Source organism: Oncorhynchus keta, chromosome 29 (genome assembly GCF_023373465.1).
Source record: "Oncorhynchus keta strain PuntledgeMale-10-30-2019 chromosome 29, Oket_V2, whole genome shotgun sequence".
Lineage (NCBI taxonomy): Eukaryota > Metazoa > Chordata > Actinopteri > Salmoniformes > Salmonidae > Oncorhynchus > Oncorhynchus keta.
The window spans coordinates 36,361,838-36,376,082 of record NC_068449.1 but is presented as its reverse complement, the minus strand read 5'-3'; the positions used below and the strand labels follow the sequence as shown (position 1 = coordinate 36,376,082).

The 14,245-nt window shown below is 41.0% G+C and overlaps 1 protein-coding gene across 1 annotated transcript; it reads right to left on the bottom strand.

Moving 5' to 3' along the window:
- Nucleotides 1-2,434: 2,434 nt before the first annotated feature.
- On the bottom strand, nucleotides 2,435-4,505 carry nkx2.9 (NK2 transcription factor related, locus 9 (Drosophila)). The gene is made up of 2 exons (XM_035742280.2): nucleotides 3,733-4,505; nucleotides 2,435-3,379 (listed from the first exon to the last, which is right to left on the bottom strand). The coding sequence occupies exons 1-2, from the start codon at nucleotides 3,881-3,883 to the stop codon at nucleotides 2,823-2,825; spliced, it is 708 nt and encodes a 235-aa protein (XP_035598173.1). The 5' UTR covers nucleotides 3,884-4,505; the 3' UTR covers nucleotides 2,435-2,822.
- Between the last annotated feature and the right edge of the window lie 9,740 nt (nucleotides 4,506-14,245).

Genomic DNA, 14,245 nt, shown 5'->3' with positions numbered 1-14,245 from the left:
TTTTCAGATGCATTTCACGACATTGTTAAGGTTCGTACATTGGCACTATGATAACTGGCAGTAGACAATTCCTAAAGATCAATAACTAAAAACGAGAAGAGCCATTTGAGCCATGTTTGCAACAGATTTAAAATATAGATATTTTTTTTATCTAACAACATTTATACTGCTGTGCTTTTATTTGCAACGCAACAGGAGAGCAAGGCACATTCTTCTAATTATATAGTTTTTAAACAGCGGTGAACTCGAAGACAAGGAGGGTATATTTTACATCAGCACCAAAACGCCCGAAACACAAAACCCGTCATCAAGACCTCAGTTAGCTGCATTTACCTTCCTACCACTTTAGCGGGCATCCCTGACTTTTTACTCTGATTGTCTCTGTGGGAGAGAGTTGCCCGCCAGTGCTACATCACTATCTGATGAAAGATACTGGAGTTCCCAAATAAAACCGAGAATCTGCAGAATAAGAAGCGTCGGTGCTGGTATGCAGCAAACGGGCAGATAATTAAGCTTATAATATTTTGCCCCCAAGGTTGCAGATTTGTTTCTCCATAGATAAACATTACAACAGTCTAGTTTAAATATGAACCAAGAAAACCTTGAAGTGTTTGTAACCCATTCTGAAAAACGTTTATAGAAAACATTTGAAATGATCGAAAAATGCATTTCTGTAACATTGAACGAATCAGGAAATTCTGCCAACCATTCAATTATGGGGTTGTATCATCTCAAACGAACGTCCAATGCTTTCCTGATGTATGAAATAACCCCCCGATTAAAAGTAGAAACTCAAGGGTTTAGGTTACATATCACGATTGCGACATTTATTTGCCAATGTCAATGTTCTTATATTTGGAACTAACTTGCATTCAGAAATTGAAAGTCTAGTCAAGAGGGGAAGAAGACAAGGAAGGATGCATGGAGAATATCGAACCAAGCATCCTATTCAGAGAGGTCGGTCTACCTAACTCTAAAAACCAATGGCAACCTCATCCTAAAAGCCAGTCTTTGTCAGCCTTAAAACCCAACATGTTCTAAAACGCCATTGTGGGGTTAAACCTCATAAATTTGTAGCAGGCACTGATTAAACATCACGAGAATTGAAACACTAAAGATTTTGTCTAGGTCCCTTTTGGAGGACAGACAATGGTCCATTCAGAGGGAGACAACCACACAAAAAGAGTGTTTTAAGGGGAGATGCTGCGCGCGGAGGGGTTCGGTCAGTCCCCTCCATATGTGATACAAGGTGGCCCGAGCCCCGGGGACAATAGACCAGGTGACAGGGACGATGCGCTACTGGGTCGGAGGACGAGCAAACAACATCATAGGGGTCGTGAAAGCGTGAAAAAGAACCAGTGTTGCCACAGAATAACGCATCTTCTATTCCAGTCAGCCCCTACGACATATTTCACTTCCATCAATGGAATAAGACAGGGAGGAAGGAGAATGAAGTGAAGTGTTTTACCCCACACAGAGGCAGGGACCTTTGACAGTTTACAATATGGATTATAGAATAAACTATAAAACATTGAAATGTGATATTTCAGTGTATGGGTCCAATAGTAAAAGCATTTCCCCTCCTAAGATAATATTTTTTATAGAGAAATAAAAGTGCTGATCCAACCCGCATAAATCCAAATGAATCGACAGATTTAAAAGGGACGATACAAATAACATATTTTTCTGTCTACAAGCTAATCTCCCAATAACCAATGATGAAAGGAGAGCGCAACACACTGAAATGGCATACACTATAAATAGTTTTTACTTTTAATGACAATATTATTTTCTTATTTAAATTGGCCCATCGCTATGCAGCCCAGACTACTTCGGTTTCATCGTCCATGATTTTCTCGTTAATTACAGATAAAACTGCAATAACGGTTTGTAAAAAAATAATTTACAAAGAAGTTTGCAGAGCTATGTATGGGTTAAATGAATGCTTTACGTTGCCTGCACGTTTGAAGCACACGAAGAGAGAGCCCTTTTGAACGAGAGGGAGATGAGCTGTATGGTCGAATGTTTACCCGGTTTTTGTTATGCTCAGTGAAATCCACTCTATAGAGTGCGATGGTGTTTGCTCAGCTTTAGGGTTCTGAACTGTTTACATGATAAAAGCTAACATTTCTTACTGTTCGTTTCTTATTTCCATAGGTTCCTCTAAGCCTTTCTCTTCTCTAGTGTCAGAAGTTGTTGGATAGAATGGTGTATGGTGTATCCCTCAATAGCCTAGCTTTGTTGGAATACATGTAGGCCTAGATGCATGAGGACTTCTGAAAAATTGACAATATGTGCAAACATGTACAAGATTTATTCGTAATTCTATAAAAAGACAAAACATTTAAGGCCAACCAATCAATATAACGATTACGTTCTATAACATTTCCAGACAAAAGTGAAAAACAATTTCCAAAGCAATTATATCCTAATTCCCTCGTACTTTTGACAGAAATCTTGGTGTAGATTCGAAATTCATAAAAATTACAGAAATGTTAAATTACTGATAAAATAAGCCTACGCAAAGTAAACACAACAATGATCCAATTGGATAAACAAAACTTAATCTAGGAGTATAATGTCCATAGGCCTACCACCAGATTACAACAAACTAATAAAGACTTTAATCATTCGAAAATATCACTCAATCGGCTACATTTAATAAAATACCAAAAATAAAATATGTGCAAAATAGCCTACTTCTCATACAACATTATTAGTGAGCGTTTAACACTTAAGTACCTCGAAAAATAAGGGAATTCAGAAAACATATTTGGTTTTAAGTGTTCCTCTATGCAATGTCCTCTTGTTGATGTTTTCAGTCACTTAAAATAACTGAATTGAACTGAGTCGTTCAGAAAGTCTCTCCAAGCAAAGGTGTGTCTAGATGCTGCCGGGCTGGCAAAATGCTGGTATGGGGAAGGTAGACCGAACGGCGACGGAAGCTGGAAAGACTGGTATCCCAAACTGAAGGGTGTACCCGGGGACGTGGTCGGTCTAAGACAGCCTCCTTTCTCCGTGTTAATGAAACAGGTCTGATAAGGCTTGCCATCCCGAACTAGGATGGGTACCACTACTCTTCGCAACATTGGCGATTGGTTTATGTCTTGTGGCGCTCCCTCTACTCGCGACCTCTTCATTTTGTACCTGTGGTTCTGGAACCAGATCTTGATCTGCGTCGGCGTCAGGCTGAGGAGATGGGCGAGCTGCTCCCGCTCTGGTGCTGACAGATAGCGCTGCTGACGGAAGCGCCTCTCAAGCTCGAAGGTCTGGGCCTTCGAGAAGAGCACGCGGCGCTTCTTCTTCTTCTCGGCCTCAGAGTCCAGAGAAGACTCGTCTGACTTGTTTGGGGAGATCTCCAGGCTACCCTCATCTGAAGCTGAGGAATTCAAAATGGTGTTATTACACTGATCAATTAACCATATAAACAACTCACGAAATACAATATCACCAGAAATACATAGCTACAGAGATTTATTTACTCCCAATTTGAATTAGGCTACACATCTCCCTATAAAGTGTATATCCAATTATTTAATAATGCTTAGTTAATTGGATGGATACCTTATTGGATCTCATAAAACAGGCATGTTGGAAATCGCTGTGGATGATATTAAATTGTGCCAATTTAAGCAGGACCCATAAAATCCAGTTAGGCCAATGTGCTTATATGGATTTGAAGTGGTCAGGCCTATCTGTTTCTATGCTCAGGTTTCAACCAGGGGGACTTACAGAGACAAGGGCTCCGGTCGCTGTCCATCCAGGAGGAGTAAAGGGAGCTGTAGCGGGAGTTACCGGGGGAAGGCTGCGCTGTCTTGGCGTCATGCTCAGGCAAATCCAGGATGCTCCTCACGGAAAAACTGAACTTTGCAGCAACAGCCATTCTGTCCAGGAAAAAAACTAACAGAATCCTTGTGCGTAATAACTATCCAAATGAGAGGATACAGTTGATATAGGAGTAAAAATACGTATCCACTCAAGGAATGGCGAAGAGCGCTGTCAGAGTCAGAGACGACCTAGAACACCCTGTGTGTGTGTGGACATGAGGCAGTGTTTGTATAAACAGTACTTCACGCCGCTTATATATGCTCCTCGAGGACGCCAAGTACCTGAATGATTCGAGTGCCTTTATCCAATGATGGTAGGTGTGAACCCGCAGAAGAATATCCCCGTTGCCTCAACAATGGCCGAAGGAAACACTCGTCATCATTACAGATTCGTCCCGTATCGTGAAAAGTGGTGACCAGATAATGGTGATTGTTGCAGCTGAATCACGTCTTGGGTGGCAAGTGACAACAGAACCCCCCTCCCCCGAAATAACATGTCCAATATTTGCATACAAAGTGAGCAATTAGTGTGAGATGCCCCGGAGTTGGTTTAACTAATATATTTAGGGCTGTGCACCCTATCCATTGCAGGTATTTTGAAATTAATAATGTTGTATATCATGTCCCTGAAATAAAAACACATAACAATATCATAATAACACAAAAATAGCACACCAATAACACCTATTTTTGTAAAAAAAAAAAAGAATATTAGGTTATTTCCATTTAGGCTATACATCTAATTTTAATTTCCCAAGAAAAAGTATATTTTTTTCCCGTATAGGCTTCACAAAGAGTGACACTCCTGCAAAATGAACATGATCTTGTGAACCAAAATGGAGAAAAGTCAACGACCAATTTCTAATGAGTAGAAAGAATAGATTACGGCAATTTCTCTTGCGGCAGACAGGTCCATTCTTAGAGGCTATCCAGTGCGAATTAAATTGAGACAGATATGTTATTATTTTAGTATTATTTTAGAGACGACACGTGAATCACATGAGTGCCTTGGAACAGTGAATCAAGCCATTTTCTGATTCCAAACATATGGCACCGCCCTACTTGGACACTGTAACGGGGTATTTGGGGTATTTTAAACATCTTAAAGAACAATCTGACCTTAATGGCCATGTTCTCTTATACGCTCCACCCAGCACAGCCAGAAGAGAGAGGACTGGCCACCCCTCAGAGCCTGGTTCCTCTCTAGGTTTCTTCCTAGGTTCACACCATTCTAGGGAGTTTTTCCGAGCTACGGTGCTTCTACATCTGCATTGCTTGCTGTTTGCGGATTTAGTCTGGGTTTCCGTATAGCACATTGTGACATCTGCTGATGAAAAAAAAGGGCTTAATACATATATTTGATTGATTGATTAAAATACGCTTACACTTTTTACTGCAATATACAGTAAATTATCGTGCGTTGTGGGAAAATCTTGTGGGCGGGGAAAGAATGTCTGTATTTCGAATGGTGATGGTATTGTTGTTTCTGTCTCATTAACATATTTTGAGGCGTGCCTTGTAATAGGCTATATTTGTTGCACCAGTGACTGAGAGTGCTGTGCCAATTTAACTGGTATGTGGTAGTGCTCCATCAATCTCAAAAGAATACGTGATAGTTTGGAGTGTTAAAAAGTGTTAAACCTTAAATGGTTGAGCATTTTGTCATGTCCTTTTGGTCTGTTTTGGCCTTTGGGAGCCTTCGATAAGGCCTCTAGAAGTGTAAGTGATATAAAACACCAACTATTCATTAATATGCTGTAACGTGTAAACACTTAACTTAGCAGCAAACCTGCTTGCTTGTAAAATTCTGTGAAATACAAACCCCTCCCTTTCCGATGAAGGTATCCTTTACTTTATTTTTTACAGTATAATACAGCACATTTTACGGTATTGCACTGTTTGTCATTACACAGCACTTTCTTTGATATATTTGATATATTACAGTAGTTGTATTACAATATAAAATACACACTTTTCCTTGCCACTGAGCTGCCTGTAAATTAATGTCAAATTCATGGCGACCACCTTACATTGTCGGTCAAACGCTATATGACTATGTTGGAACAGGTGTCCTTCACCTTCAGTCAAAACACACATTTTATAAAGGCATACAGCCTAGTAATAGGAGATTATGACGCAGCTGATAAAGGGGACCACATATCCCCAGCAGACGCATTCATATTATGGAGTGCTGTAAGGGGAAGGATGTGGCATATGAAAAGCATTTTTTTTCCCCGTCCGTTTTGGGCTGTGTGTTTCAACTGTACTTCAGACTGAAGAGTTCTAATATTGGCTCTCGTCTCAGACTTCAGATACGGACACGAGGCACAGGCAGGTCCGCGGAGTTCCATCTAGTTCCCATGCCATGCTTTGGACCGCCTCCACTCCTCTCTGCTTTGCGCGCTTTGCCTTGGTGACAGGGCCTGCCCTATAGCGAGGAGAGTGGACATGCCTCAGCCTTCCATCCCAAGTCGTCCTGGGTGGTCGGCCGAGGGGGAATACAAATACATGCCAACCAGAGGCGGAGAACAAAGGAGGGAAATGTAGCCCCGCGTCCGAGACCCGTTGGAAGCATTTGTTCCAGTCAAGATTTTGCATTTGTTCAGTCCTTCAATAATACGGTGATTGACGCCCCGCCACAATGTCCTTTAACTTTCCAGGATAAATCCGAGCTTGTTCCTTGTTGTCATGGTTTTGAATGGGCCTGAATGGGATGCGGGCATTAGGCCTACTACAATCTACTGCTGCTCTACGTCCAACACCCGCCAAACCTGCAGTGAGCAGAAATATTACTTATGCGTTTCCAAACTAATTAAAACGCCTTTTCATTTCCACTACCCAAACAGTAGTTGACCTCGATGATTCGAACAATATGGCGTATAAAATATAGTGGCCTTTCATTTTGCTTTAATCTTTACTCAGAAGCATGTCTACGCACTGAAATCAAACTCTAAAAACAAGTCTAGTGATAAAAACACCATGGATAACGCTTATTGGAGACTCATGCCTGCAACACACCCTTGAGACATCGGAGTAGCAAGAGAAAGAGGATTGTTTTTTTTATAACTATGTCTGATAGTCCTCCTATAACAAACATGAAAACGCACATCTAGGCTGTGCTACAAGGTCTTCAGTGAAGAGCCTCTCAAATAATGTTGACAAGAACTAACAGATTACTGTAAGCAAGTAGGCCTATACGGTGGCTCAAGTGGGTCAATTTGCAGAGGACTCTTCAATTTAAGTGCAGAACTTCGTAAGGCAAAGATAAGTCAGGTTCAGATAGCGGGAATGATTCTGTCCACAATGAACTCGCCAGCCCCTTAATCTATTAGACCCACAGACTTCAGATTCAGCCAGAGAGGAGAGGCCACTCTGGGACCGAGAGCTCTTTACGGACAAATATTTACTTTTGTTGTAAGACTCTTGGCTGGTTCTAAATCTTCAACAAAATTGCGATTTTCCCATTTGAAGTGTAGTCCTTTAGGCAAATTTGGTAAGAAATTAAAATAAATGTCTAATTTAGCCAATCTTATAAGAAACATGATGTAATATGTGTGTAATAATAGAAGGTAAGCAATTTATGTAAAAAATATTAGGCTATCTGATATTTGATCTCTGCACCTGTCCTCTTTTCATCAATACTTTTAGAGAGTGTAATCAAAACCTATTTCATTCTAAGGATCTAACAAATACCACAAAAACAACATGTGTTAAAAGTGTGAATTGACCTTCAACGAGATTTACTATTAAAATCCAAAACCCTTCCACTGGGCACAGACGTAAATTCAAAGACTAGTTTTTATTTTCATTTGGTTGAGTTGTTAACTGACGTGAATTCAACGTGAAATCAACAAACGAATTCACCATGTTATTGGATTTAGTTTACAATTTGGGGGGGGGGGGTTGTTTTCTGTGGAAACGACGTTGATTTAACCAGTTTCTGCACAATGGGCTGCCTCTGGCATTCGCTCATACACTGTACATTTACGTATTTCGATTGCCCTCTTTGCCATAGTTCTAAAACTACTATAAAACACATGGTCATAATTAAGAAAGTATCAATAGTACAAAGTAGGCTAATTCGATACATGGGGCGGGTTAGAACACCATGGCAATAGAGCGTTTGCCACGAGGGCATCAGGGTACCGAAAAAGAAAAGTGACGGCGCTGCACTCTGGTTTAGTAGTGCGATGATCTCTTTTGTGTAAAGATGAAAGTGAGATTGAGGTCAATATTATTATCAACTAGAAAACAGTATTATTAGGCTATTAGTTACTTTTATAGGGACCACAATGGAAATAACTGACTTGTTTTCTATCACTGTCACGTTTTTAAAATGTATGTACTGTGTGTATATGTGTTTTATTATCTGGCAAACACAATCTATCACACATACACTACATGGCTAAAAGTATGTGGACACCCCTTCAAATTAGTGGATTTGTACATTTCAGTTACACCAGTTGCTGACAGGTACAAAATCGAGCACACAGCCATGCAATCTCCATAGACAAACACTGGCAGTAGATTTGCCCATACTGAAGAGTTCAGTGACTTTTAACGTGGCACCATCATAGGATGCCAGCTTTCCAACAAGTCAGTTTGGCAAATTTCTACTCTGCCCGGGGTCAACTGTAAGTGCTGTTATTTCGAAGTGGAAATGTCTAGGAGCAACAACAGCTCAGCCGCGAAGTGGTAGGATACACAAGCACGGAACGGGACCACCGAGTGTTGAAGCACGTAAAAATCATCTGTTCTCGGTTGCAACACTCACTACCGAGTTCCAAACTGCCTCTGAAAGCAACGTCAGCACAATAACTGTCAGTCGGGAACTTCATGAAATGGGTTTCCATTGCAGAACAACCGCACACCCATGGCCATTGGACTCTGGAGAAGTGGAAACGCGTTCTCTGGAGTGATGAATTACGCTTCACCATCTGACCATCCGACAGACAAATCTGGGTTTGGCGGATGTCAGGAGACCGCTGCCTGCCTGAATGCATAGTGCCAACTGTAAAGTTTGGTGGAGGAGGAATAATGGTCTGGGGCTGTTTTTCATGGTTCGGGCTAGGCCCCTTAGTTCCAGTGAAGGGAAATCTTAACGCTATAGCATACAATTAAATTCTAGGCGATCATGTGCTTCCAACTTTGTGGCAACAGTTTGGGTAAGGCCCTTTCTTGTTTCAATATGACAATGCCCCCGTGCACAATGAGAGGTCCATACAGGAATGGTTTGTCGAGATCGGTGTGGAAAAACTTGACAGGCCAGCACAGAGCCTTGACCTCAACCTCATCAAACACCTTTTGGATGAATTGGAACACCGACTGCGAGCCAGGCCTTATCGCCCAACATCTGTGCCCGACCTCACTATTGCTCTTGTTGGCTGAATAGAATAAAGCCCCTGCAGCAATGTTCCAACATCTAGTGGAAAGCCTTCCCAGAAGAGTGGAGGCTGTTCTCGCAGCAAAGGGGGGACCAACTCCAAATGAATGCCAATGATTTTGGAATGAGATGTTCGATGAGAAGGTGTCCACATACTTTTGGCCATGTAGTGTATGTTTGAATAAATTGTGATATTCCCTTTTTCTTGTATTTCTCTATATGAGCCTCACAGGCTATTTAAAACAATACCTTTACAAATGCCTACCAAATGCTCTTCACTGTAAAACATGGGCAGGCTTCCCCTTTGTGTCCTCGGGCAAGCCATCTGATTCTTACCATTTCAAATGAAATGGCGAGAAAACTGACACCAGCATTTTCTTCTATAGTATCTAACATGCAGCCTATTGAGCTCTGCTTGTACCAATACTGCATAAGCATTGAACTCCAAACACGGCCTAGGGACTGCAAGCCACTGTGGTACCACGCTGCCCTCTTGAGGGCATACTTTCACTCAACTTGACCAAGAACGCAGAGTGCAACCTTATTATGTATAGGTCAAATTTGCTATAGGTCTAAATTAATAATTAAGCCTTATCTGAAATTCAGAGAGTAAAACATCTGATTCGATATCAATATTGGTGTGCAGTTACGAAAACATGATATGAACGCAATAATAAAACCTAGCAGGTGTGCTAGGTCGAACAGTTGAGGGCCCTAAGGAGAGAGATTTGGGAACGACTAATTTGGACAACAGTTCTCAATTGACCCAAGGCCATACACAAGTCTTTTACAAGACACCATCAATGGCCCTAATAACTTTTGATATGAAATGGCATAACACAACACATTAGATAAACTGGAACGACATGCTCACTCACGGTTGCACAAAAAAGAGCTGTGAGCAAACCACGCCCCAAAATATTAAAATGAGCCGCCGGCCGACAGGAAATAACCCTTTTCTTAACTGCAAAGGGCTCTTTGGGTCAGTATGGTTCCACCCAGAACCATCACCCTTCCCAAATAACCCTTAAGGAACCCGCTTTTTCTTAGTGTGCATAAGGTCATCAGCCTATATCCAAACACCAATGCAAACATAATTTAGTCTATTTTTAAATGACTGTTTCCCAAAACATTACAAAAAGTACATTTACTTGAAAAGTAGACAGAAAAACATAAGTTCGACTTTAGTTATACTGTAGTTGGATATACACTGAGTGTACAAAACATTAGGAACACCTTACACCCCCTTTTGCCCTTAGAACAAGTGTTCCACAGAGATGCTGGCCCATATTGACTCTAATGCTTCCCACAGTTGTGTCAAGTTGGTTGGATGTCCATTGGGTGGTGAACCATTCTTGATACACACTGGAAAAACCCAGCAGCATTGCAGTTCTTGAAACACCTAAACCGGTGCAGCTACTACCATACTCTGCTCAAAGGCACTTAAATATTTTGTCTTGCCGATTCACCCTCTGAATGGTACACATACACAATCCATGTCTCAATTGCTTAAAAATGTCTCATGGCTTAAAAATCCTTCTTTAACTGGTCTCCTCCCCTTCATCTACACTGATTGAAGTGTATTTAACAGGTGACATCAATAAGGGATCATAGCTTTCACCTGGCAGTCCATGTCAGGGAAAGAGCAGGTGTGCCAAAAGTATGGTACACTGGCCAGTGGTTCTCAAACTGGGGGTACCTGGCCTATCCACAGGGGGTACTTAGGAAGACTCAAAGGAACATGATCAGCTGCACATGTATTTCAGGCAGAGACAAATGTAATTGATGGTACAGTAACCCAAATATGTGGATAATGAGAACTGAACTGCCTGGTGGTTCAGTGCTTCAGGTAAAAATGATTGCATATCCACAAGATGGCGCCACTTCATCATGGAATAGAATTCCTGTGCAGAATTCCCTAGATTTTAGAGTCTGTCGAATGTGGAGGGCATGCCATGTGGAGGGCATGCCATGTCTTTTAAAATCTCCTTTGTCAAGTGATGGTGCAAAAACACAAGACGGCGCACGAGCTTCCTCAAATGAAATGGGTTTGTTATATTCTCCTGCATGAGCTGAAGGTTGATATTGATCAGAAATACAGTGTAGACATTGTTAATGTTGTAAATTACTATTGTAGCTGGAAAAGGGCAGATTTTTTTAATGGCATATCTACGCAGGCCTACAGAGGCCTTTTATCAGCAACCATCACTCCTATGTTCCAATGGCACATTGTGTTAGCTAATCCACGTTTATCATTTTCAAAAGCTAGTTGATCATTAGAAAACCCTTTTGCAATTATGTTAGCACAGCTGAAAACTGTTGAGCTGATTAAAAAAGCAATAAAACTGTGCTTCTTCAGACTAGTTGAGTATCTGGAGCATCAGCTTTTGTGGGTTCGATTACAAGCTCAAAATGGCTAGAAACAAAGGGCTTTCAGTTGACAGTGAGAGGATGTTTATTTTTTTTCTGAGTTTACGCGCGCGCGCACACACACACACACGCACACGCACACGCACACACACACACACGCACACGCACACGCACACGCACACGCACACGCACACACACACACACACACACACACACACACACACGATCTGGGCCTCGTTTCCCAGAGCATGCGTAGCGTTATGATCATCGTTAGAACTATCTTAAGATGTAGACTGTCTTTAGTAGCCAAGGTGTTTCCCAGAGCCTCTGCTAGTAATGTGACTCTTGAAAACCTTTGCACATCTGAGTGATCCACACTACTCAAAGTGCAGCGTTAGGCTTCTTCTCTGCCATAACACCTCACCAGAGATAATTCTAAAAACATTTACAACTGTTTTGTGAATGGGCATGATATATGTTTCATCTGGGTAATGTATAGGATCTAATGTAGGCTAATATTTTAAATATATATTTGTAACATTTTGTCAAGCTTAGTTTTATCCCAAGCTGAATCTTATCCAGTACTTATCCAAATTGGAAAAAACTGGAACCAGTGGCGATTTTTGCATGTAAATCTTGGTCAGGCAAAAAATGATATATTTCTTTTTTAGATGCATGCCAGCAAAGACACTACACAACACAACACAACACATTAATTGCACTATAATGGTGACAAACAGTCCTCACACACTAGGGCCTCCATAAATCTGGGGCATATAAGCAGACAATTAAAGCTCTTACAATATTCTATGATTACATTTCTCTAAAACAGGCTACAGGCTACATGTGCACCACCAAGTCAGAACAGTAGGCTAAATTATGAATGGAAAAGGGACCATATTGTTAGGGTGAGGCACATGAGCTACTAACAGCTTACTACACAACATACACTTAGTATTACTTTCTTAGCTACAGTATACATATCGCCCTGGCATATTACATCATTTATGCAGTAGTATACAATACATTTTTGGACTCACATTGTTGTTCTGTGCATTGTTGTTCTGAACAGGAAGGTGGTGCAGCGGTCCTTGTGGGTACTTTCAAGATAACTGGGAACTTGGAAAAAAAAACAAGGTCGAATCATGACGTCGGTGGTCTTCTTGTCAGAGCTCTAGAAAAAGGTCTAAGTTCCCGTTTTGGAATTCCGGGTTGGAATGGGAAAACGTATTTTCCCAGTCGTTTCTCGTTGTTTTCGGAGTTTCCAGTTGTCTTGACCGTGGCAGAAGTCATGCTGGATTGACAGCATGGCCAATGTATTCAACCTTTAACCCGATTCCTTCCAAACCACTCACTGTTGAATTTGCGATTTCCAACTTGTTGTGTAATGCTTATGGCCAATGGCTGATGAGCACCGATATCTATAATTTATCTTCATATGACAAGGATGGAAAAGGACTTGCCAGTAGATTGCCGACGTGATTCATGATGATGACTGCTTGTCTAGCTTGCGTTAACTCCATGATTATTTTTGCATTGTTTGCAAACTGATATGTGACATGTATTAATGCCAAAATAACATGCAAAATATGCAAAAAATATATTTATACATAAAAAATAAATCTTTATAAATGTATACTGTATATATATTTTTTGTGCCTATTTTTATACAGTTGAAGTCGGAAGTTTACATACACTTAGGTTGGAGTCATTAAAACTCGTTTTTCAACCACCCCACAAATTTCTTGTTAACAAACTATAGTTTTGGCACGTCGGTTAGGACATCTACCTTGTGCATGACCCAAGTAATTTTTCCAACAATTGTTTACAGACAGATTATTTCACTTATAATTAACTGTATCACAATTCCAGTGGGTCAGAAGTTTACATACACTAAGTTGACTGTGCCTTTAAACAGCTTGGAAAATTCCAGAAAATTATGTCATAGCTTTAGAAGCTTCTGTTGGGCTAATTGACATCATTTGAGTCAATTGGAGGTGTACCTGTGGATGTACTTCAAGGCCTACCTTAACTTACTAACTTACTTAACTTACCTAACTTACTGCCTCTTTGCTTGACATCATGTGAAAATCCAAAGAAATCAGCCAAGACCTCAGATTTTGTTGTTGTTGTCGACCTCCACAAGTCTGGTTCATCCTTGGGAGCAACTTCCAAACGCCCGAATGTACCACGTTCATCTGTGCAAACAATAATACCCTAGTATAAACACTATGGGACCACGCAGCCGTCATAAAGCTCAGGAAGGAGACGTGTTCTGTCTCCTAGAGATGAACGTACTTTGGTGCGAAAAGTGCAAATCAATCAGCTGCTCAGCAAGGAAGAAGCCACTGCTCCAAAACCGCCATAAAAAGCCAGACGACGGTTTGCAACTGCACATGGGGACAAAGATCATACTTTTTGGAGAAATGTCCTCTGGTCTGATGAAACAGAAAGAGAACTGTTTGGAGGAAAAAGAAGGAGGCTTGTAAGCCGAAGAACACCATCCCAACAATGAAGCACAGGTGTGGCAGCATCATGTTGTGGGAGTGCTTTGCTGCAGGAGGGACTGGTGCACTTCACAAAATAGATGACATCATGAGGAAAGAAAATGATGTGGATATATTGAAGCAACATCTCAAGACATCAGTTAAAGCTTGGTCGCAAA

Bases quoted from the DNA above. Each gene is read 5' to 3' on its own strand.
- nkx2.9 (XM_035742280.2), bottom strand. From the start codon at position 3,883: ATGGCTGTTGCTGCAAAGTTCAGTTTTTCCGTGAGGAGCATCCTGGAT. The intron at 3,380-3,732 runs GTAAGTCCCCCT...TGAATTCCTCAG, and splicing joins CGACCGGAGCCCTTGTCTCT to CTTCAGATGAGGGTAGCCTG.